The sequence below is a fragment of the Mytilus edulis genome, chromosome 9, assembly GCF_963676685.1.
Source record: "Mytilus edulis chromosome 9, xbMytEdul2.2, whole genome shotgun sequence".
Lineage (NCBI taxonomy): Eukaryota > Metazoa > Mollusca > Bivalvia > Mytilida > Mytilidae > Mytilus > Mytilus edulis.
In genome coordinates, this window is record NC_092352.1 from 56,540,758 (window position 1) to 56,566,174 (window position 25,417).

The following is a 25,417-nucleotide window of genomic DNA, read 5'->3' on the forward strand; positions in this document are numbered from 1 at the left end:
TACCTATACAATAAAGAAGGATATGGCTACAAAATAAAACGTAGGTGAAAAAAGTTTCAAAATAGGTGCAATTTGGGTACTGTCACGTTAGAAAGTTTAGTCATGAGTTTATGAATTTGGAATTGTTATATTGTGATGTGGAGATGCACACATTATTTTCTTGGGAATTTGGCTATTATTTTGGGGGAAATTAGGAATGATATCCCCTTCTCCAAATGACATAGAAATTATCCACGATAGGCCTTCAACAATGAACAAAGCTCATACCAATTGACTTTGGCTGAATTATGAAGGAATTTGTGCATGTAGACCTACAAAAGCAGGAAATCTTAAAGATCTCCAATAAATCTAAATGTAAATTCTTTGATTTAATTTTTATATAGGCACCTGGAGAACAAGGACAGTATACATTAACCGTTGAGGGAACAACAGATTTTATAGTAACACCATACCCTGAAGGATATATTAAACTGAATATCAATAATCTGAATTTTGAGAATAGTCCCAACTATATATTTACTGTAAGTATTAATAATGTGAAATAAAACAAATATAAAAAAAGAAGATGTGGTATGATTGCCAATGAGACAACTTTCCACAAGAGACCGAAATGACACAGAAATTAACAACTATAGGTCAATGTCACCGCACAGCTTTCAACAATGAGCAAGAGTCCAAACCGCATAGTCAGCTATAAAAGGCCCTGAAATGACAATGTAAAACAATTCAAACGAAAAAACTAATGGCCTAATAATTTTTGGAAAGAAGTTATTGATATTATAAACTTAATTTTACAAAATATACATTAGCTAAAAAGTGTATAAATAGTACATATTGATAAGAATAGAGATTGTATATTGATTCATGACACAAAATTCCTACATATATTTAAAATAATTTAAAGCAAAGTTAAAGAGTATTTATTGGTTTTTTTTCATCTCGAAGTCAATGGGACACCTTCAATTGGGAGCAAAAATTCACACCACACTACAAACTGTTAATGTTAATACACAGATGATATTTCACATTTCCGCCTTTTTTTGTTTAGGTCCGAGCAACAGAAGTTGGAACAGCAAGTCCAAGGAATGGTGCAACAAATGTTAATGTGATCGTGAGAGATTTGAATGACAACACACCTACATTTACATCACCAAGTTACGCTATAACAACAGCTGAACAGGACTATGCCAACAGCCCTAAGCTTCTTGTAACGGTAAATTATTCTATTAGAATAGTCATAGAATGGGTCATCTTTCCTGTTGCTATTGAAAAACCATAAATCATACATGTTATGGTAATATCATGGAATTCTGTATAAGAAGAATCATCCTGAACATGTATGAAACATTTGCCATTGGACATTAAGCAACCTAAAATAAATTATTAATAAGAGTAATATAGTTTTAATACCACAATTTTCCCCACTATTGGTATTAGAGTTCAATTAGGACTTCAGGGATAGAACAAAATCACCAATAAACAATGGCACATGCAAAGGTATTGTTAAAAATTTTGAATCCGCCAAAGTAATAGCCAACAAAATATTTCGTATACCTTATTCGATGAAAATCGTGAAATTTTAATCCTGCGAAAATAACACCCTATTAGGTATGAGATGATAAACCACTCCAGAAGTTATAAGGAGATTTGGTATGATTTCAACGAGATAACTATCAACCAAAGTTCAAATGAAGTGGATGTAATCAATTATAGACAACCTACAGGATTTCAACTATAAAAGTAAGACGAGGAAGTACTTTATTTTTGTTAACTTATCTGTTTCAGGTTTCTGCCACTGATGATGACAGCACTGTTAATGGGGATATCAAATTTTCTATTGAAAGTGTTACCAATGGTGGAATGAATAAATTTTACATTACAAAAAATTCAGGATCTACCGCAACTCAGACCGCTTTTATTACTGTAAACGGAAGTGTTTTAGAAGAAGAGAACTATGTTATCATAGTCAAAGCGGAAGATTCTGCCCTAGAACCTAGTAACAGAAGGTGAATAAAAATGAATTTTAAATTTCAAATATTTCAAATTTTAATTTATTCAATTATGTAAATTTATATTGTTCTCTCAACATGATATTCAGAGGTGGATTTAGGGGGGGGGAGTAGGCCCAGCCCCCTTTTTCAGAAAAAGTTTGGTTGGTTATATAAGGAATCACTGAAGCGTGACGGAATCTTTGCATTTTCGTGGTTTAACATTTCAGTCGTCTGCATTCAAGCCTATAGAAAACTAGTACTTTATTGAACTCTTGAATTCCTGGTTTATTTGTAACCATGAAACAACGAAAAATTGGTATCCAACGAATAATAATGAATTAACAGTATTGATAATAACAATGGTAAAATAATTTATAAAAAAAGATCCCATAGTTTTCACAGTGTTTTATTTTATTATCATATATTGTATATTGTGTTAATGATGATAGCTAACCTTGACTATTTTACAGAATATCAACTGTTCCCGTCAGTGTTGAAATTACTGGAACTGGTACCAGACCACCTGTAATTCCTGCCTCTGTTTACTCATTGTCAATTAGCGAGGGAACACCAGTTGGAACTTCAATATTTAAAGTGGATGTAAGTCTTCAAAATAATTCCATGGAAAGTGATGTTTTTAAAGATGTATATTGAGGCCACAGTAATTTGATTCCTAATTATTGTTTAACCTGTTGGTATTTCATACCTTTATCCTAGATAAGAACAAAAACAAAAAATCTAAATTTTCGACTTCTGCTTAAAATTATTTCTCTTTTACTTGAATACCCTGAAAATAAATTGATATCGGTAACCATTGTCATATATCTTTTTGTTCTTATGATGGAAAACTTATAAACATGAATCATTCAGTTCCTTCCCGTAATAGATATCTCCTACTTGCCAATGCATGTAGTCCTAACACACGAAAATTTTTTCACAAATCCCTGGGTGGGATAGGTGTACATTCAGCAGTCTGCAGTTGATATACGGAAAATCTCTAACTAATTCAGAGTGACTCATTGATGATGCATTCAGACATTCAATGTAGCCATTGTAAAGCTAAGAATTTTAAAGAAATATAACGACTGAATAATTTGTGTTACAGCTTACTTCCTAATGCTTGTAGAGTAAAACTTTGGTAGGCTTGCTTGCTCTGTTTGTAAAACGTTAATTCAAGCTTTGTTAATAACATTGACATCTTCAAATAATATATATAGGCATAATTTAACATGTATATATTATATTTAAATTTGATTGGACGTCATCCCAATTAAAAGTGGACAATATATAAACAAAGCAAGCAAGCTAACGAAAGTCTTGCTGTACATGCATTAGAAAATTAGCTGTAGAAACTTTTATAACTTTTATATACTTTACATTTTAGGCAACTGACCCAGAAGGCTCTGCTCTTATATATGCTATAACATCAGGAAATAATAATGGAGACTTTTCTATTAATCAAAACAAGTGAGTTTTCATAAAAGTAATATTTATATGAGTACGTTAATTTTTAAGAAAAACACTTGTAAATTCGTTCAATTAACAGACACTCAGTCTGTCTAAAAGATTGTATGTTTTTAAATTAACAGTTATAACACTACAAAAATCAGATATTTTGCCTTGTTTTCCAAGTTTCCTAGTAAATCATAGGAACTAGAGGCATTTTGATGTGTAGATTCAGTGTAATGAGTCGGTTATCTTACTTAGAAGATAATGAGTCGGTTATCTTACTTAGAAGATACGTTCTTTTTATTTATTTCCCTTGACTAAATGACAAAAAATGGCTTTATTGACAGTCTATAGTTTTATTTTGTTTTGACTTCACCAAAACATGTTTTCAAAGCTATCACTTACCCCTGAAGCTCCATAGATACATAAAACTGAATGACTCAGACTCTTTGGAGTCCCTTGTTCAATATTTTTATTTCCTCTCTTTTTACGTCATAAAAGTTGGTTTGAGATCGGTTTGTTTGATATCATTCACTGTGCATGATATTATTGAACGATTATTCTTTTTTAGTGGTGAAATTTCGACAGCAAAGGCTTTGAACCGTGAAGCCACTCCCTCTTACAGTATTGGCCTACAAGTGACAGATAACACACCATTGGTATGTAAATACAAGAAGTATTTTAGAAATCTAGAAAAAATGTTAAGTCATGAATGATAAAATTATAAAAAAAAAACCAATAACACCATGATAGTTATTATAGGGGGAGGTGGAGCACCTCCTATATACAAGCGTGCCGCTGGAATAGGTCATATTTTCCAGCTTGTATATATGTGAATAACATAAGCAAAAAAGAAAAAAAAATAGCACCCTTGAAAATTGAAAAAATGATATCAGTAACAGACTGCTTCAAATTAATTAAAATTGCAAAAATAAAAACTTGCAAATAGGATGTGAAAAATCAAAAAAAAATCCATAAAGTGAATTATTTTTGATGATTTTTAGAGTGCTACAGCCACACTACAGATCACTATAACAGACGTTAATGATATAACACCAGTCTTCGATAAAAGTATATATACTTTTGATGTAAATGAGGGTCTACAACCACCTGCTGATGTTGGAATAGTTAAAGTGAGTATGCATTTAATTAACTTCTTGACTTAAGAAATAAAACCACTAATTCATAGCACCATTGCTTTCTATGTTAAATTCTGCAATTTTAAACATTAATGGCTACTTTGTCATAAGTTGAAAAAAAGTGGCAAAATAATTTCATGTCAAAACTATACCTTATCCTGACTTGTGCTGAAATATTCAACATACCTTTCTTTGATTGCATATTTGAGCGAACTAGTTCCCGAAAGTTTGATAGTACAAAAACAGGTAATTTGATCTGATTAACAGGGCAAATGTGCCCGCCTATTGTAGTTTCATACATTTATTGAAGAGACTTTTGTTTTTCAAAATGGCCATCTGGTACTGTTAATGATACTATATATGGTTATCTGGTTCAACAACTAATGGAAGTTTTTAACGACCTTGACTGGCTATATTATCTGGTTCCCTGTCTATTTCAGGCTAATGATAGTGATGCTGGTTCAAATGGACAGATCCAGTATTCTATAGCACCTAATTCTAATACCAATTCAGCTAACTTGTAAGTAGAAACTAACTTCTATGTACAACACAGATTTTAGATGGATAGTATAAGATTGTATATTTACATATTTGCCATAATCTGGAAGTACTTTTTATTGTGGATATCAATTTTATGGTTTGTGAAAATTTTTGTTCAAATTATGGTTATAAGAAAAACACATTCAGAGCCAATTGAAAATATTTCCACAATGCATATTCCATATAAAGATAGTATTTTCATTTCATATACCCCATTTATGGGCATTATGTTTTCTGGTCTGCGTGTCCGTTCGGTGGTCCGTCCGTCTGTCCCTCTTCAGGTTAAAGTTTTTGGTTGAGGTAGTTGCTTGATAAAGTTTAAGTCCAATCAAATTGAAACTTAGTAATCATGTTACCTATGATATGATTTTTCTAATATTAATGCCAAATTAGAGTTGTTACCCCATTTGAGGTCCACAGAACATAGAAAATGATAGTGTGGATGGGAAATCCGTGTACTATGGACACATTCTTGTTCTTAATTACTTTACTGCACATCAGTTTAACCATTAAGTCAAATTACAGCATAAGTCCTATTATCCCTGTCATAAGTCACTGAATGTCATGGAAAATTCCAGTAAAAAGTAATCAAATAATATAAGTAATAACATTTACCTTGTAATTAAAGTACAGTGTGTATGTAAAAAAAATTCATAGGTATATTTCGCATGTTTTTGGAACATCAACTTACTTTCAAAAATTGGGCATGTTTTCCCATGTAATACCTTTATAATGAATTAGTTTTTAGTACTGTATAAGATATTAAGAAATATTGATATTTTATTCTTCTGTTTTTATTCAGTATGTAAGTATTGTGTTAGAACTAACATAGCTATTTGTTTTAACAGAAAATAGTAATATTGATTTTAGTTCATGTGTTTAAACTTGTTTCGTGTGAACTAGAGTATTTCGTAACTATTAGCAAATTAACTGTTTTGCTTTTTGCTTTCATGCCATTTATTATTTTAGGAGGCCTCAGTGGCCAAGTGGTCTTAGTAGTTTTACTACTGTATAAACAGCCAGTCAACACTGAGGTTGTGAGTTTGAACCCCGCTCGTGCAGTGCACTCAACTCCAATCTTAATTGACTAGGATAGTTACAACGCTAACAACCAATTAATAAATTTATTCTTTTAGAAATAGTTTTTGGCATTTAAAAATTCTGTCAGTTTATGTTATTTGCTACACCTTTGTTTTTAGCTTTTACCAAGATCAAAAACATCTATTTTTATATTATAATTAAAAATAAAATTTTGGAAAAATTATGCGGTTTCTTATATCTGTTTAAACTAACATTAACTAACCTTTTTAATGGTATATTTGACTTAATTACATTTCTTATTCTGATTTAAATGGTTTGTCAATTTTAAGTTGCCCGTACTAAAGTCAAATTATATCTGATCAAATGCAAGAAAAAAGGACTTCAGTACAGTTGGATTACTCTTGTATGAAAATTCGGTAATATGGTATGATTGCCAATGAGACAACAATCAACTAAAATGACCTGGATGTAAGCAAATATTGGTCTCTGCACAGCCTTAGACAAAACTGTATATTTGGCAATAAAAGGCCCAAATATGACAAATTAGAAAACCAACAAACTGAATTTTAATGACACAAAAAAAGCTCACATTTCTCATGTCTCAAGGTTTTTTTCTCTCTCGTCTCACTTTTCTGTAAAACATTTTTAAATATTTAATATATATCAATTAAAAATGGGAAATAATGTTACACATCATATTGTCTTAAATATATGTCATTTATTCGGGAGACAAATTTATAAAAGTTTTACCAAACTTTTTTCTGAATCCCATATTTGAATTTCATGTAACATTTGACCACTTCATTGTTATAACTTTGCATTAATAAATACTGTTTAAACTAACATGGAAAATATACTGTTGTGATCATTCTATTAATATGCCATGATTTTTTTTTTTTTAAATTTCCTAGATTTACCATCAATGCAAACAGTGGACAAATAACAACAGTAGCTGTTTTGGATTATGAAGCTAAACAATTCCATGAAATTGTTGTCCAGGCAACAGATCAGGGCGCTAATCCCCGTATTGGTACAACCACTGTAAGAATTAATGTCAACGACCTTCAAGATGAGATTCCAAGGTTTACTAATGAGAACTATGAAGCTACTATCCTTGAAACAGCTCCTGTCAATTCACTAGTTGTCCAAGTTACAGTAAGTTAGAGCTCACTAGTTATGATTTAATATTTACCCAAGTTATATTTAAATATAACCATAAAGAAGAAAAAAAGTAAAATCATAAAAGTACCGAACCACAAGGGAAATTCAAAATGGAAAGTTATCAAATGGCAAAATCAAACAAGAATTTATTCTTTGTTAAATTAGTAGAAAAAAAACAGAAATTATACAAGAATTTAATCTGTATTTTCAAGTTATGTAAGTATACACAATGCATAAACTTGTTATAGTTTGGTATTGGTCAGAGAGGAATAGTCAATAACAGCCTTTCAATAGTTTAAGTAACAGTCAATAAGATTCATACAATAGTTCAAATAACAGTCATACAATAGTTCAAGAAACAGTCAATAACAGTCATATAATAGTTCAAATAACAGTCATACAATAGTTCAAGTAACAGTCAATAACAGTCATATAATAGTTCAAGTAACAGTCAATAACAGTCATATAATAGTTCAAGTAACAGTCAAAAACAGTCATACGAAAGTTAAAGAAACAGTCAATAACAGTCATACAATAGTTCAAGTGACTACAGAATAAAAAACAAGCTCCCATAAAGTATCACAGCTGCAAAAATGATTATTTAAAGGAAACATTAAACATTTGATAACTGACTCTGTATTGTAATTATTAAAGTGAAATGTTAAACAGAAGTGTTTTAATGAAAGAATACATATCTTGATATTGAATTTGTAGAAATGTAATGCAAGAGATTGACAGTAGATCTTGATTTATTCTGTGTTTTGTTTATTTTTACAGGCCATGGATCCTGACACACAAGATTCTATCACTTACAAATTTCTAAGTGGAAATTTCGCCCCATTCAGTATTCAGGCCAATGATGGTAGAATTACTACCAATGCAGCATTAGACTTTGAGACTACCCCTCGGTACATTTTCACTGTTACTACACAGCAAGGTGAAGGAGGTGGACTATCATCAACTGCCACAGTCACAGTTGATGTTGTTGTAAGTTTTATATTTCTTACAGCCGATCACATTGAGTGTCAGATGTTACCTTTACCTTCATTCTCAATGCAATTCGCTATAAAAGTTCTGACACTTTATGTCTTTGGAAAAGACCTTCAGTCTTTAGAACCAGTTTCATGTGGAAGATTAAAGTTTTGCTTTTGGATTTTTTCTTCACATCAACTTCAAACTTATTTAATACATATGGTCTTATGAAGTGAACTGTTTAGTATATATGCCAAATTAGGGTTTGACCCAAATTTCAAGGTTCACTGAAAGTGGAATGTGATAGGTTAAAATCTAAGGTAGTTTTTAGACACATCATATTAAAACTTATTACATATGTTCCTTATCAAGTCAATTAGTTAGTGCGTGTCCAAAATAGAATTTTGGCCTAGATTTTATTTCCTGTTTTTGAAGATTATTGAAAAAAAAATTATATTTATATATTGGTGTACTTTTTAAACTTGTTATGACAAATTTTGTATTTTTATTTGGTGTACTTAATTTATAATAAAAAAAATGTATTTTGATTGGTATACTTAATTAATAATGAAAAATTTTGTATTTATATATTGGTGTTCTTAACTTATAATGATAAAAAATGTTTCTTTTAACAGGACCAGAATGATTTCACACCAGTAATAGCTATTACACCATCTGGCAGTGTGACAGTACTTGAAACAGCAGGAGTTGGTAGTGAGTTGGTCAGGATTACTGCAACAGATGGGGATCCTCCAGTAAGTAGTTCTCTTTTGTAGTTCTCTCTCATTTGCCAGGCAGAGTAAGTACCACTACATCTTCTTTTTATGCTCCATTAAGGAGGTAGACCTAGGTTAAGGGAAATAACTCTATAAATCATCAGTACGTTTGTGTCAACCATTTTCATAAATATATTTTAAGCTTCTAGGTCACATAGATTATTTTCAATCTGTTTCAGGTAAATGCTTAAAATACATTGTTGAAACGTGACTTTTACAAACACATAACTGATTTGAAGAGTTATCTCCCTGAACCAAGGTCTACCACCTTAAGGGGCCATTTTCAAAAAATGGGGTTTCAACTATGTGTCCCTATTTAATTGCAATGATCGTTCAAGTTGAAGTGCAATGAACTTGACACTTAGTACACATGTGACCTATGATATGATCTTTCTAATTTATTAAGCCAAATTAGAGGTTTCACTCCTATTTCACGGTCCACTGAACATAGAAAATGATAGTGTGGACTGGGCATCCGTGTACTATGGACACATTCTTGTTTTTCTTACTCAGGGGAAAGGGGTTGTAAAGTTTCTCTCCTTTGAATCTATGGGTCTGTAGTTACTTATGACTACAATTACTGCTACACTTGGTGATATTCCTGTCAGTAGTATAAAAATGTTTGTTGTTCAAAATTGTGTCTGGTTCTATTTCCCTTTTTTTGTTGATTGTAAAAATAGAAAATTAAGGTACAAGTTCTTGACTTTTCTTGGTTCGTTTAGTCCACTAGAATTAATTTTATAGATTATGCAATGAAATAAAAAGCTCATAATTATCATACTTGAATAAATTACTTTCTGTTTTAGGGTTCTGCTAACAGTGATGTTACCATAAGCATTGCCAGTGTTGTTCCAAACAGTGGCAATAACTTGTTTTATATTGATCCAAAGAGTCCAGCTAGACTTGTGATCAGTCAAGCGTTGACTGGTGATTCAGCAACCCAATACACAGTGAGTATCTTATTATATCACTTTGACTAATAATAATTACATTAAAATCTGTTTCTTTGATTGGCTAATAACAGTCATGAGGCATTCCAATATCAAAGTGTATTTCCCTATAAAATACAACAGCTATGATTGCATATGCTTTCCGTGACATTTTTAAAGCCATGCATAGAAAAAATTAAGGAAAAGCTTGATATAACTCTTTAATTTCAAGGTTGTTGCATAAAAAGTAATTTTTTAATGATTTTAAAAGTGTTGATCTTGCACAAAATTTTAGTATGAAGCGCTTTTATTTTCAAAATAATTCTGAAATTGTGATGTTTTTATTAATGTGAAAAATGTGACAGGTTTACAATCTCAATAATTATACCCCCGCTTTAAAAAAGGGGGGGTATACTGTTTTACCTCTGTCTGTCAGTCCGTCCGTCAGTCCGTCCGTCAGTCAGTCCGTCAGTCAGTCCGTCCCATGAAACTTTTGTCACATTTTTCTCAGGGACTACACATCCACCCTTTCTATAATTTGGTATCAACATTTATATATGTCAGCCATACCGTGTGATGCGTTTTCAGATTCATCACTTGACAACTTCCTGTTTACCGAACACTTGTCTGATTTTACACATGATAGCCAAGTTGAAAATTTTCGTCACATTTTTCTCAGGAACTACAATACAAGGATTTCTGAAATTTGGTTTCAGGATTTATATAAGTCAGCTATACCGTGTGATGCGTTTTCAGATTCATCACTCGACAACTTCCTGTTTACCGAACACTTGTATGATTTTACACATGATAGCCAAGTTGAAAATTTTCGTCACATTTTTCTCAGGAACTACAATACAAGGATTTCTGAAATTTGGTTTCAGGATTTATATAAGTCAGGTATACCGTGTGATGCGTTTTCAGATTCATCACTCGACAACTTCCTGTTTACCGAACACTTGTATGATTTTACACATGATAACCAAGTTAAAAATTTTCGTCACATTTTTCTCAGGAACTACAATACAAGGATTTCTGAAATTTGGTTTCAGGATTTTTATAAGTCAGCTATACCGTGTGATGCGTTTTCAGATTCATCACTTGACAACTTCCTGTTTACCGAACACTTGCTTATTTTTACACTATTAATATTATCCACTTGCGGCGGGGGTATCATCAGTGAGCAGTAGCTCGCAGTTTCACTTGTTTAATCATGCATTTTAAAAAATTTATATGAATTAAACAGCATTTATCTGTATATCGCAAAAAACATAAAATCACATGTTAGTCTGAAATGATGAAATTGCAATAATAAATAATTTCTGAATCTAGAGTAACAATTCTTTCTTTTTTTACCAGGTTACCGTATCAGCTATAGATGGCGGAGCTTCCCCAAATAGTGCATCAACGACGATTTCTGTAAACGTCATCAGAAATACAGCACCATCCTTCTCACCGACTTTTACAACGATTAACATAAATAGTAACCAACCTACGGGTACAATTGGTACATTTGTGGCTACGGACAGTGATACAAGAGTGAGAAATTTTATTAGAGCTCTTTGTTAAACCTTTTTTAAGACCACTTCTTGTTATACATATTTACTAATTCAGACTTCGATGGTGTTACATAAAGTTAGTCAATGAAATATACCAATCAGGGTTTTTTATGGCAAAAAAGGATTTTAAAATTAAGGCAGTTTACAACTTTTATCTTGTCTTGATAGTAGATATGGTTTATTTCTCTTTTGGAAGGGGTTGGAGTTTTTTTTTCATTAGCACCTAGTAAAATTCTGTTGTCTCAATTTATCCAGTGAAAATTGGACATCATATCTATTTAATGCTGAAATATAGTATAATACGTTTATTAAATATTATTTGCAAATTTGCGATTGGCACTGTCTTAAATTGAGATTTTTTTATTAATATTCATTCAAATGGATTTTGTATTATTACAGACTCCATGATTGTATTAGATATACTTGTTCCTATATGTACTATGTAATCACAGTAAACCCACTTATTTTGTCTGTACTTTATTTCACACTTAACTTTTCTAGCCAACTTTGCAGCAATTTAATGTTCTGATTTTCAAAAACACTTTGTAGTTAGATAAGGAAAGATTTAAGTTTTAAATTTTCACAGCAATTAATATTCATGTTCTATTTCTACTCATGAAAGTCACGAAAATAAATCGTTCAAGAAGAATTTGTTGATTAACAGTATGTTAATTTATGAATTATTAATCATTTTTTCAGACTGAGTTTAACACCTTGACCTACTCTTTAATACCAGACAATCGTGTACCGAATCTTTTCCAAATACAAAGTGGAGGTGTTCTTAGGCTTCAGAATAGCTTATTAAGTGATGACTCCACATCCTATATTGTGAGTATCAGTTTATTCATGGAAAAAATTTGTTACAGCTTATTTCCTAATGCATGTAGATTAAGACTTTTGTTAGGTTACTAACTTTGTATATTGTACAATAGTATTTGGAATGATGTCCAATCAAATTTAAATATGATATATACAGGTTTAACTAAGCCTTTCTATTGTTTGCAGAATGATGTCAATTTTGATTACAATAATTTAGCAAGCGTTTATACAAACCAAGTCTTCCTCTACAAGCATTAGGAAATTAGCTCTAACAGTATATTAAAATTGTTATAAAAGAGGTTTAGATATATACATAGTGATATAACTATGATAACACTCAATATAATACTGTTTCAAGAAAAACTTTCTGTTAAGCATTAGACATATGGTTATTTATAGTGTGAAAAGAGGTTCAAATTAAACACAATAGTTTCAGATAAAAAAAAATTAAGATAAAATATTTAGAAAATCTGTAAGATTTGTTTCAAGAAAAAAGTATTTTGGCCTGTTTTAAAAGAAATGATTAAAATTATGAATGTTATATATGTTCAAAAAATTTGTTTCTTTTTAAATTAAATTCGGCTAAATAAAATATAATATTTTTTTCCAGTTGACTGTCATAGCAACAGACCCACCTGGTTTAAGTGCTACTGGTACCGTGACAGTTAATGTTACACGTAATTTACATGATCCAGTCTGGGTATTGCAAAATAACCAAGCTGCTGTTACTGTAGAAATCTTAGAAACGAAGCCTCTTCTTGAATCTGTGGTTAGAATTCGTGCAACAGATGCAGATACGCAGGCTCCTTACAATACGCTAACTTACACAATAGTTGGTGACAGTACAGCTCAGAGCTATTTCAGAGGAGTGAAGCAGGGTGGGAACCAGGAGTTTGATTTACAGTTGATCAGGTCTCCTGCTGATAACCAGAACATCAATACTTTCTCGGTAAGTTTATATAAATGATAAATGGTAAGAAGTGATTTGGGGTTTTTTTTATGTTTTTTTTTGGAAAATACCTGTACCAAGTCAGGAATATGAGGGTTCAATAATTCTACCAAGTCAGGAATATGAGGGTTCAATAATTCTACCAAGTCAGGAATATGAGGGTTCAATAATTCTACCAAGTCAGGAATATGAGGGTTCAATAATTCTACCAAGTCAGGAATATGAGGGTTAAATGCATGTACCAAGTCAGGAAATACAAGAGTTAAATTAAAGTACCCATCTAGGAATATAAGGGTTGTGTTTTCTCTATTTGTTCTGTTGGTTAATAGAGTAAAGCTGGAACCAATCACTTTCTCGGAAAAATTTGGTTGGATATATAGCAGTTTGACAAATACTAATTTCGATCATTGAGAAGCTTAATATTTCCTTAACAATACAATGTAATTAAAACGTTAAGCTGATTTTACAGAGTTATCTCCCTGTAGTGTTAGGTACCACCTTAACTAAATCTTGCTGTGGGGTTTTGGTTTGGCTGTTTTATTTAATTGTGGTTGATGAATTGAAAAAAATATTATTTGTTTTACAGATAACAGTTGCAGTGGCAGATGGTGGTAATGGCTCACCTCCACAAAATTTTGTTGTCACCGTCAATGTTAAGAGAAACCAAGCGGCACCACTTTTCTTCAACCAGACATATTACAAAGAGATTAGCGAGGAATTGAATATTGGCCAAGAAGTGTTGACTGTACAAGCAAACGATGCAGATACTGAGGTATTATTGAATTTTTTGTTATAAAATGAGGACATTGTTTTATAAACTAAGGGAAAATGTAAGGTTTTGTTGAAGAATGGGAATTTATTTAGGCATGGGTTTGATTTTAGCATTAGAATAACATTAAGAAACCTTAGATATTCATCTAAATAATTAAAAACTTGCATTTGAAAAACATGTTTATACAAGGAATGTTTTAGGGTTAATAAGCAAATCCAACTCTCAAAGAGTCAAATAACTGTAAAAGGAAGTATTTATATGAATGTTTTGTATAATTTTCTGGAAAACTTGTCATATTTACAAGCTTTTCAAAATTCATATATAAATAAAAGGACTACCAGTGATGATTTTTTTTGCAAAAAATCTCTTAATATTAAATAATATTCTCAATTTGTTTGTCAAAAGCTGTAATTTTCTAAAAATTTTAAAGTTAATAAATTTAAAGCTGTTTATGTTTTACAAGATGTTTAGTACAAAATCATCAACCTTTCAAGATAGTTAAATTAAGCCATGAAGTTGTTGTATTACAATGTACTAATACATTATTGTTTTCATTTTTAGGCATCTTTCAGAACGATAACTTACTCAATAGCAGCTAGCAGTGATCATGGTGTGGACACATATTTCAGTATTGCACCAAACACTGGTAGAATCAATGTCAAAGCAGGCCTTGCCGGCAGTAATTCTATCTTTTACAATGTATGTACACTGTAGACTACTGTAAATTCAGAAATTATTGGGATGTTTTTTATTGCGAAAATGCGACAGGGTTATAATCGCAATAATTTAAAATCGCATTTTAATTTATTTATATGAATTAAACAGGATTTTTCTCAAAATAGCAAAATTAAAATCGCATTTCAATCTAAAATGACAAAATTACAATAATAAATGCACACAATAATTATTGAATTAAAAGTTTATTTAAGAATTGAATGCTCTTTTTTGTAAATTTATTGGGGTGTAAAAGCGTTGACCGAAGCACATTTTGTATGAAGGGCGGAAGCGCTTCATACTAAAAATGTGCGCACGGTCAACGCTTTTACAACCCTATAAAGTTACAAAAAAAAGCATTCAATACTTATAATTACATTTTTACCTATAGGATCATGAAAACACGCCTTTCATCACGTTTTTATTTCATTTACCTGTGCACTTTATTGTGGGACCTCGTGTCATCATGAATGAAAAGTTGCATTGTGTAATGCAATTTTACACAATTGATTAAGGAATATCACGAGATTGCTAGTTAGCCAATCAGAATAACGTATTATAATGAAACATACATCTAATGTAATTATTTATTGATAGAAATATGGATCTGAAATGATAATTTATAATAACTTGGAACTTGTGTACTACAGAATTGGTTATTTGTTTGGATATTAATTTTGATAAAGGAAGTTTGTTTTGGTTGAATTTTCTCAAGTGTAGAACACTTTCTTTATCTTTCAGGTTAAATATAAAAATTAATGACTAAAATGGATAAATTTTTGAATTAATGTGTTGTTTTAATAGTAACTCGTTGAATATTTTCTTTACATTTAGATTCTTGGATGAGTTATTCTATAATAATTTTAATTTGTTCTTAATTTGTTTTCAGTTTATTGTACAAGCATCAGATGGATCAAGGATAGCCAATGCATATGTAACAATTAAAATTCTACGAAATCTACGAACACCATCCTTTGTCATAACCTCACATTCAGCTACAATTCTGGAAACCCAACAAACTGGCGTAGCGATAAATCTTAATCCTGCAAACTTTGGTGTAAATGATGCAGATAGAGGACCTCCAAATAATCAAATCAATTACCGTCTGCTGAATAATTTGGATCATTTCCAGATTACACCTCAAGGAGTTGTCAGTGTTAAGAATTCTCTGGTCACCAGTAATCCTAGATCTACAAGTTACCAGGTTAGTATTGAGTTGATAGGTGATCAGTAACTTTTGTTCTATAAGGTACCAGGTTAGTTTGTAATTGGTGGGTGGACGATAACCTTAGATCTATAAGGTACCAGGTAAGTTTGCAATTGGTGGGTGGTCAATAACCGTAGATCAACAAGGCACCCGGTAATAGTTTGCAACCATTGATACTTTTTTATGCAGATAACCCTCTATAACAAATATCTGTACAAAAACCATCTGTTATGTCCTTAATTTTAGTTAAAAATGGTTTGAACTCAGTGTATTAATTTAAAGAATATATTTTATAAAACTTTTATATTTAACTGCATATTGAAAATATATATTTCTCCTACAAGGAGTTTTATTGTTCTATTTCAAACTAATATACTTTGTCTTACAGCTATCAGTTCAAGCTTATGACCTTGGTGACCCAAGCAGAAGCAGTTCTAATACTGCTACTATCACTGTGAATGTCATCAGGAACCAAGCTCCCGTTATACAAGCACAGAATCTGAGTCCAATAAGTGAAACAACACCAGTGTCGACAAATGCACTCTTCACTGTACAAGCCACTGACGCAGATACCAGCGTAAGTCTTTGACATACTGTTGATTATTTATATTGTATTTTGTTGGATACCAATTATTTTTATTTCGTGGAGAAAAGTGAACCACAAATTCAATTCTTCAATGGAATACAAAATCTCAATAAGCTTTTATGCAGAATTTAAAAAAACCATGAAATTTATTATCCATAAGAAAATAATGTAAGTTATCCTCTACCCATGAAATGCAGGAAAACTGAAACTTGCCTCATTCAATTAAGGAAGCTGGCTTCTCATGTTTTGGATTTTTTGACAGATTTTCGGAAATCTCTGGTTTTATCCATTTGAATGCCTGGAAAAAATTTGCCTGGTGACCCCCATTTTTCTTTTGATAAATCTTTTACATGTATAATGATAAGCAATCTGTAAAAGTCTTATAAATTTTTAATTACTTTTTAACAGTTTTTGAGAACTTCAACTTGTCAATGATAAAGCTATGAAAAGTCAAGAGAGAATATTTTCCCGCCAAAATTTCAAGAGCATATATCTCGAAAACAAGCACGGCGACCTATATATTTTTTTTGCTCTTTGGATTCCTTTAATAACCCCATATCTATATAAACTAGTGTTTTGAAAAGTTAATTACTTTGAAACTGAGAAGCGAACTCCCTCAAACTGTCGGACTAAATAAATACAATAGCTATTGTTCTCAGTGCAGTTCATTCAATTTAAGTTTTTTTTTTTAAATACTCCTTAAAATAACGATCATTTATTGATAAATTTGGCTGCATGATGAAGCAGAATCCAAGAGGATGCAAGAGAGGCAGTGCAAATTGTATGTTTAAATTAGAATCTTACAAAACTGTAAAATTATCAATGTATTCCTGTTTATCTTTCACAGCCTGAATTTAATGTGATAACATACAGTATCTACGGACCAACAGAAGCCTTTACTTATTTTACTATTGATTCATCAACTGGTGCTGTCACATTGAGACAGACTTTGACTGGTACTACACAAACTACATTCCAGGTATGTTTCTATCTAATAGTCAGCATGATGTAAAAATATGGTGTATATTTAAATATAAATAAGAAGATGTGGTATGAGTGTAAATGAGACAACTCTCCATCCAAGTCACAATGAATACACTGAGTTCGGTTTTCTATTTAGAGAGGTGATCTTTTTAGCAAGCTTGATTACATGTATATAACTGTTAATAATCCAGCAGTATAATCATTATCTTGCATTATATCTTTTAAAATAGAATACTGAATACATACAGGAGCTCTATCAATGTTTTTCTATGGGCAGAAAAGTCTGATAAAATAATTGAAAAAAAGTTGAACACATTTTCTTGCATTTGATCTTTAAAACTTGTTTTCTTTAGCATCTTGCTGACACTTGTGATGTAGAATTAAAGCTAATTTCAAAATGCATGTAGAGCAAGACTTTGGTTAGCATGGTTGCTTTGTTTTTATATTGTACAATTGTAATAGGAATAACTTCCAATCAAATTTAAACATAATACTTACAGGTTTAACTATGCGTATATAGATGTTGTTTGAAGATGTCAATCTTTTTTACAAAGCTTGGGTAAATGATTATACAAACAAAGCAAGCTAGCCAACCAATGTTTTACTCTATAAGCTTTACTAAATTAGCTCTAACTAATTTCACTTCATTGTAGATATTTGTACGAGCCACTGATAATGGTTTCCCTGCTTTATCGGACACTGAAGTGTTTACTCTGACAGTCCAAAGGAACCTCAATCCACCACAGTTCGCTCCCTTGACTTATACAGCAGAAATACGGGAAGACCAACAAGTTGGAACTGGAATAGGAGTTACTGTCATGGCAACAGACGCTGATAATTCTGTAAGATTTTTATTAAAGTTCATATAACAAGATGGGGTTGGATATTGGACATTTTATTTCATTATCTTCTTCGGAGAAAGCCTACGGCTTATTTAAGAAAAAAAAGTAACAAGCAAAATAAATTAGAAGTCAAGAACATTTCAGTATAAATTGCGGTCAGTTTTTGTCAAAAAGAACTCTGGAACAGACTATGTGGAAGGGTCTTTAAGATACCTGTGAATTGAAAAGCCAATTTTTATGCCCCACCTTTGATAGAAGAGGGGCATTATGTTTTCTGATCTGTGAGTCCGTCCCTCTTCAGGTTAAAGTTTTTAGTCAAGGTAGTTTTTGATGAAGCTGAAGTCCAATCAACTTGAAACTTATTAGACTTTTGATTCCAATTTCACGGTCCACTGAACATAGAAAATGAAAGTGTGAGTTTCAGGTTAAAGTTTTTGGTCAAGGTAGTTTTTGATGAAGCTGAAGTTTAATCAACTTGAAACTTAGTACACATGTTCCTTATGATATTATCTTTCTAATTTTAAAGCCAAATTAGACTTTTGACCCCAATTCCACTGTCCATTGAACATAGAAAATGAAAGTGTGAGTTTCATGTTAAAGTTTTTGGTCAAGGTAGTTTTTGATGAAGTTTAAGTCCAATCAACTTGAAACTTATTACACATGTTCTCTATTGTATGCCAAATAAGATTTCTGACCCAATTTCACAGTCCATTGACATGGAAAATAATAATGCGAGTGAGGCTACCATGTACTTTGGACACATTCTTGTTTTTCATTTTTCATTGGAAACATGCAGTTGAAATCTTTTTTACAACCCACCTTTTTAACTCACCATTACAAAAACGGAGGTAACTTTGTTATTGACCTACAATATAGATGAAATGTTTTGTCATTGGACATGTGGCAAGCAATCAATTAAATCATACTTACCCCAATGAATGGCAGATTTAAAGCATCAATGAATTTATGAAAATACCCTTGTTTATTTGTTATAATTGTAAATAATTGGAGCTTAAATAATTACTGGAAAACTTGTTGCTTAGATATTGATGTCAAACTTTATACATGTGGAAAACTGTATTCTCTTTTAAAATATGTTATTTATTGCTTTTAACTGAAAATAAATATCATAATATATTAAATCACTCAAGATTTTTGACAAATCTGAATAATAAATGTATATCAGAGGAAAAGTGTTTTAAACAGGATGTTATATTTAAATCAAGCATTTAAATAAAAAAAGATTCAATATTTTTTTTCAGGCTCCATATAATTCTGTGACATACACTGCCACAGGAACTAGTCGTGCAATGTCTTACTTCACTGTTAACAGTCAGACAGGGGAAGTATCAGTCAGTAAACCGTTGTATGAAGACACTAATATGGCTGATTACACTGTAAGTATATTAATGGAGATAGTTATTTATTGAAGTATAATTTAATTTTGGATGTAACGCTTCTTCTGATTGGCTGACATTGTTTTGTTTATCAGCTCATAGAAATTATGTTGTCATTTGACCGTGACATCATCAACGTTTGTTCATGGTTTACTCCAGTGTAAAATGGAATTTAAAATTAGATTATAAGAAATTACTGTAATATTTTTTCTGTCTATTTGAATTAACATAATAAATGTGGTGCACACTTTAAAATAACCCACTACACGTTGTTCAGTGTGCACCACATTATTTATTTTATTTCTTCATAGACAGAAAAAATATTACAGTTAATTAAAGATTTGTAATTGAATAAATGGATAAAAAAAAGCATATAAAAAATACCAACTTCCAAGGTAAATTTAAAAGGCGAATTCGAAGTCCATAAAAATGACACAATCAAATGTATCAAACCAATATTTAAAGGTCAGTGTTACATGTAAGTGCAATTCTTTGTGTCCTGTTTACTAATTACTTATAAAAGGGATTTTAAATTTATTATGCTGGTACTCATGATTTCACAATAGCTAAATTCTTTTAAAAGATATAACCTGCACTTTTGTGATTTTATTGAAGGATTGATAAAGGACACATAATAACTTTTCGTTATTGCTTGCTTTGAGTACAAAAAATGTGAACAAAATTTCAACAGATTGATGAAACCACACCAAAAATTGGTATTCCAATTGGTAATGAATTATAATAGTACACATACGGCACATTTTGAGTATTGGAAAGTAACTCAATAATTATTTTTCATTTTTTCCCTTAGTTAACAGTAAGAGCTACAGACGGAGGCTCACCACCAAATCAGTTACAGTCAGCACAGATTGCTACGGTTACCATCAAAGTCAACAGAAACAACAATCCTCCAATTTTCCAGAATTTGCCTGCCACTATTTCTGTGCCTCGTAACTCTGGAAACAATTACTTGGTCAGAGATGTAAATGCTACAGATGCTGACAGCACAGTAAGTGTCAAGGTCGTATGTGAGGGTCTGAATGGGTTTCCTTCATTTCTTTATTCGTTAAAGTTTAAGGCCATTTTTCTTTTTTCTTTATTTTATAGACTATTCTGTATTCTTCATATTTTAAGCAGCCCATTATTCTTTTTTTTTTTTTATTATTTTCTTTATCCCATATTTTAACATTAACATTAGAGGCAAAAATTTAAGTAATAATCAAACCAAAAAGTAAAAATTAGTTTTTCATTTTTTTTTAATACTTGTAATGAATTACAAGTGTGGACACAGATCAGTGTGGACACAGATCAGTGTGGATATTAATTGTGAAATTTGTTTAAGTATGATTTATGGTGTTATCCTCACCAAGTTAATGTATTGGTTGTGCCCCCTCCAAATGTTGTTTGAGCTATTCATTTGTCTTTCGAATAGAGTTCTATATTAAACTGTGTCCAACTGTGACAGTCATTTTGTTATAAACTATGAAGTAGGGAACTATTCATTGATTTGATTTTTTTTATATAGTAATTTGATAAAACTGTCGCTCCCAACGTAGGAATTACTACTCATTTAATTGTCTTTTTGTAAGGTTTTGTTGTCAAAAAAATAACTTTTTTTTCTTCTGTGATAGAAATTTTGCTATAGGTATAATATTAATTGTAATATGACCTGTATCTTACTTGTAGCCTCCATTCAACCAAATAGAGTATGCAATTGTTGGAGGTGATACAGCAAATGAATTCCAGATGAACTCTGTCACTGGGGAAATAAGACTGCTCAGTAGTATGTCAAAAGCTAAGTATGATGTAGGTATATTAATTATTGTTGTAATTGTATGTTGAATCAATAAGAAAATACCAAACTGTGTAAATTTTGTACATGTCTATATAACAGCCACAAGGAAATTGGTGTTTTTTTGTTTTTATGCCCCACCTACGATAGTAGAGGGGCATTATGTCTGTGCCTCCGTTCATCCGTCCGTCTGTGCGTCTGTTCGCTTCAGGTTAAAGTTTTTGGTCAAGGTAGTTTTTGAAGAAGTTGAAGTCTAATCAACTTGAAACTTAGTACACATGTTCCCTATGATATGATCTTTCTAATTTTAATTCCAAATTAAAGTTTTGACCCTAATTTCACGGTCCACTAGACATAGAAAATGATAGTGCCAGTGGGGCATCCGTGTACTTGGGACACATTCTTGTTTTTTATAGTTTTATGCTTGTCTTTTGAGGCACATAGTTTGTTGTGTATCTTTTTTTTTAGGTGGGTGAGGTTCTTTTTGGCATTGTCTCATTGATACAAAAAGGAAAACTACTTGTTGTAAACCTAATGCATTTATTTGAGGGGGTATGATAATGAAGGAATGTGAAATAAAACAGCCCCATGCTGAAGGAAAAATAATAAAAAAATTACACATTCTTTTTTTTTCTTACAAATTAAAAACATATATAAAGCAATAAATTCATAGTAATTTTATTGTTGTCTTTCTCTTCTAGTTGACAATCATGGCTACGGATGCTGTTGGTACTTCTGGTGTCCCGAGGAAATCTATTTACGCCATTTTGACTTTAAATGTCGACAGTAACCTGAATGACCCTACAATGACATCACCAGGAGCTGGAACTAATTACAGAACAACCGTAGAAATTAATGAAGATATTGATTTCAACTATATTGTGTTTAATGCAGAGGCTAGTGATAATGATCTCACTGTAAGTAACATCAGTTATAGAACTTTTTGTCATTTAATTCGTTAATAGAAAATGTGGTATGAGTGCCAGTGAGACTAATCTCCATCCAAGTCACAATTTGTAAAAAGTAAACAATTATACTATCACAAAGGTTCCTGGTTCTATTCCCGTTCGGGATGAAAATTTGAGGAACTCAATTTTCGGCTCTCCCTTGACACCATTTGCGAGTATGGTCTTGAGGAAACGATGATAGTCCATCGGAAGGGGATGATAAATGGCTGACCCGTGTTAAGAGAGAGCCATATCTCTTGCACGTTGAAGACACCCTTGTAGATTTCGAAAAGGAGTAGGCTCATGCCGCTACAAGGAAGCACTCGCACCCACAAAGTGGAAAGGGATTGATATAAGTTGTAAAACTTGTTTCCTAATCCACTATAAATAAATATGTTTAAACTAAATTATAGGTCAAAGTACAGCCTTAAACACAGAGACATGGCTCACACCACACTGTAAGCTATTCAGGGCCCCAAAAAAGACCAATTTAAAACTAATCAAACAGAACAACCAACGGTCTATTCTATATAAATACTAAGAAATGAGAAACACTTGTGAACCACATCAACAAACGACAACCACTGAACAAACAGGTTCCTGACTTAGGACAAGTGCAAACAAATGCAGTGGATTTAAACTTTTAGCAGATGCCAACCTTGCATTTGGGTGTTTTAAGTCTTGAGGAAAAATTGAAATGGATTTCCTGTTTATATAAATAAATCCGTTTTCACAGACTTGCATGTGAAAATTCTTCATTGTTTTTCATCTACTCAATACAGAAAGAAAAACTTAAGTGCTTTTGTGCATATTTTATTTTTCCATTTTAAGGAGCACTGGAAGAAATTATGAGTTAGTTCCTTGTTCACTCAATCTATTCTTGACTTATTGTGTCAGTGTTGACACCTGTTCATTTAAAAAAAAAAGCACTTGCAATGAAAAATGTGATTATTATATTATATATGTGTACTATGTCATCATTTTTGTTTTCAGGATCCATTCAATAAGTTAGTGTTCTCTCTGACTGGACAAGGAAAAGCAACAGATTTGTTTACTATCAACCAAGATTCAGGCATCATAACATTGAAGAAGTCTTTACTACAAGAGAATGATCTTCAATATATTGTAAGAAATTCATTCAAAACTTTATACCAGGAAAATATTTTATGTAAAATGTTGAAATTCAAGTTTTCAAAGCTACTTACTATATTTGTATTTTTAAGGAGCATTATTTGAAATTTGAAAATTATTTTATTAAAATTCTCTAACTTTAAATAACAATTATAAGTTTTATGTGTATACTGAAGTTAGTGGTACACTTCATGGATTTTGTTATTCCTACTAGTCGATGGTTGGGTTTATGGAGTGGGCTTGGAATGATTGACGGGTATGGGCTAGAAATGTTTGATAGTTGTGGGCTGGGAATACTTGATGCGAATGAAATAAATAATAATTATAATTGTTTTTGCAGGCAACCTTGATTGTTGAAGATGGTGGTTCACCGCCAAGAAAAGATTCTAATACTGGAACTGTTACAATCAATGTTATTAGGAACAATAATGCCCCACAGTGGGAAAGTGCAACTTATAAACAGAACATTCCAGAAACATCCGGTATCAATGCCAATGTTATTCCTGTCCGTGCTGTTGATCCTGACCTAGTTTTTAATGTGGTGAAGTACGAGATTATCGGAGATGATAAGGCACCTGCATACTTTAAGATAAATGAAGACTCAGGATTGATCCAAGTTAGAGCTTCTCTTGCTGGTATTAATGATGAAATCTTTTATGTAAGTTATTTAATTATTTTTCTGATGAAATTGGAAAAGAGTTATGAATTCAGGCATAAAACACTTTTAATTTTCTATAAAAGGAAGTTCTATTGTTGGGTAGTTTGATAGTATCTAGCTGTTCCTAGAGGCACAAATTAATCACCTCTTATCCTTGTTTTACTTGTAATACTCTATATTTTGATAATGTTATTTTAGTAAGTGAAACTTATTTAATATGTTAAACCAGTATATACTATTATCTACATGAGGGCAGAAAAAGTAAAAGTAAAAAATAAAAAATAAATAAAATTACATTAAAATCAGATACATTTATTTGTAAAGTTTTAAACATGGATAAGTTTTTACAAACTATATATTTTTTATAGGTGAGGGTTAGAGCATACGACAATGGATCTCCACCAATGGGTAACACAACTGTTGTCACAGTAACAGTAGAAAGAAATCTTCAAGCTCCTGTCCTAGGAGATCCTACTATTATAAACGTCAGAATTCCAGAAACACAAGAACTTGGTTTAGCCATTACAAGAGTTATTGCAACTGATGCTGATTCTCAGGTAGGTAATTTTAGGTTATTGCCCCCACCACCCTGTCAAGTTAAACATAGAATAAAGAAATGTTGATGTGCTTCCATCTCTTTCTTTTTTTAATAATTTTTATACTGGATTTATGTCCCCTTGGTAATACAAATAATATGAAAATTCATGCAATGACATATTGGAGATCAAGTTAATATTGATGAATTTTACTTTTGCAATTCAGGAGTTATGGCCCTTCATTGATTGGGAATTGGAACTTCCATTCCATGCAACAATTTGAGTATTCCAGATCTAATTTTTTTCAAATTTTTTCATTTTTGTGTCTCATGACAAAATGAAGGTCAAAATTGGTTTGAATGAAAAAAATTTGCCATTTGAGGTGTGGTCCTTGTTGCTTTTACTTTTAAGTAGCTTGTTGCCTTTGTTAGGTATTGTTTTTGCAAATAGGCTTTTAATGACAGAAGATCCATAACAAAATATTTGATGTTTATTTTGAATGAATTTGTAAGGGCAAATAGAATGC

The 25,417-nt window shown here is 31.5% G+C and overlaps 1 protein-coding gene across 1 annotated transcript in view; it reads left to right on the plus strand.

Annotated features, from left to right (window-relative positions):
- The window catches only part of LOC139489809 (uncharacterized), a 204,321-nt gene that overhangs the window by 16,723 nt on the left and 162,181 nt on the right, over window positions 1–25,417 (plus strand). The window contains exons 13-40 of the mRNA XM_071276656.1: window positions 384–521; window positions 1,049–1,213; window positions 1,786–2,006; window positions 2,462–2,591; window positions 3,376–3,458; window positions 4,012–4,099; window positions 4,445–4,573; window positions 5,020–5,099; window positions 7,072–7,315; window positions 8,099–8,308; window positions 8,929–9,048; window positions 9,876–10,019; window positions 11,358–11,537; window positions 12,257–12,385; window positions 12,987–13,325; window positions 13,912–14,097; window positions 14,659–14,796; window positions 15,701–16,015; window positions 16,407–16,595; window positions 17,452–17,583; window positions 18,242–18,430; window positions 19,693–19,827; window positions 20,639–20,836; window positions 21,514–21,633; window positions 22,321–22,536; window positions 23,560–23,691; window positions 24,038–24,355; window positions 24,724–24,912. Of these exons, the coding sequence (XP_071132757.1) occupies window positions 384–521; window positions 1,049–1,213; window positions 1,786–2,006; window positions 2,462–2,591; window positions 3,376–3,458; window positions 4,012–4,099; window positions 4,445–4,573; window positions 5,020–5,099; window positions 7,072–7,315; window positions 8,099–8,308; window positions 8,929–9,048; window positions 9,876–10,019; window positions 11,358–11,537; window positions 12,257–12,385; window positions 12,987–13,325; window positions 13,912–14,097; window positions 14,659–14,796; window positions 15,701–16,015; window positions 16,407–16,595; window positions 17,452–17,583; window positions 18,242–18,430; window positions 19,693–19,827; window positions 20,639–20,836; window positions 21,514–21,633; window positions 22,321–22,536; window positions 23,560–23,691; window positions 24,038–24,355; window positions 24,724–24,912 (4,857 nt within the window). The remainder of the gene's footprint in view (window positions 1–383; window positions 522–1,048; window positions 1,214–1,785; window positions 2,007–2,461; window positions 2,592–3,375; window positions 3,459–4,011; window positions 4,100–4,444; window positions 4,574–5,019; window positions 5,100–7,071; window positions 7,316–8,098; window positions 8,309–8,928; window positions 9,049–9,875; window positions 10,020–11,357; window positions 11,538–12,256; window positions 12,386–12,986; window positions 13,326–13,911; window positions 14,098–14,658; window positions 14,797–15,700; window positions 16,016–16,406; window positions 16,596–17,451; window positions 17,584–18,241; window positions 18,431–19,692; window positions 19,828–20,638; window positions 20,837–21,513; window positions 21,634–22,320; window positions 22,537–23,559; window positions 23,692–24,037; window positions 24,356–24,723; window positions 24,913–25,417) is intronic.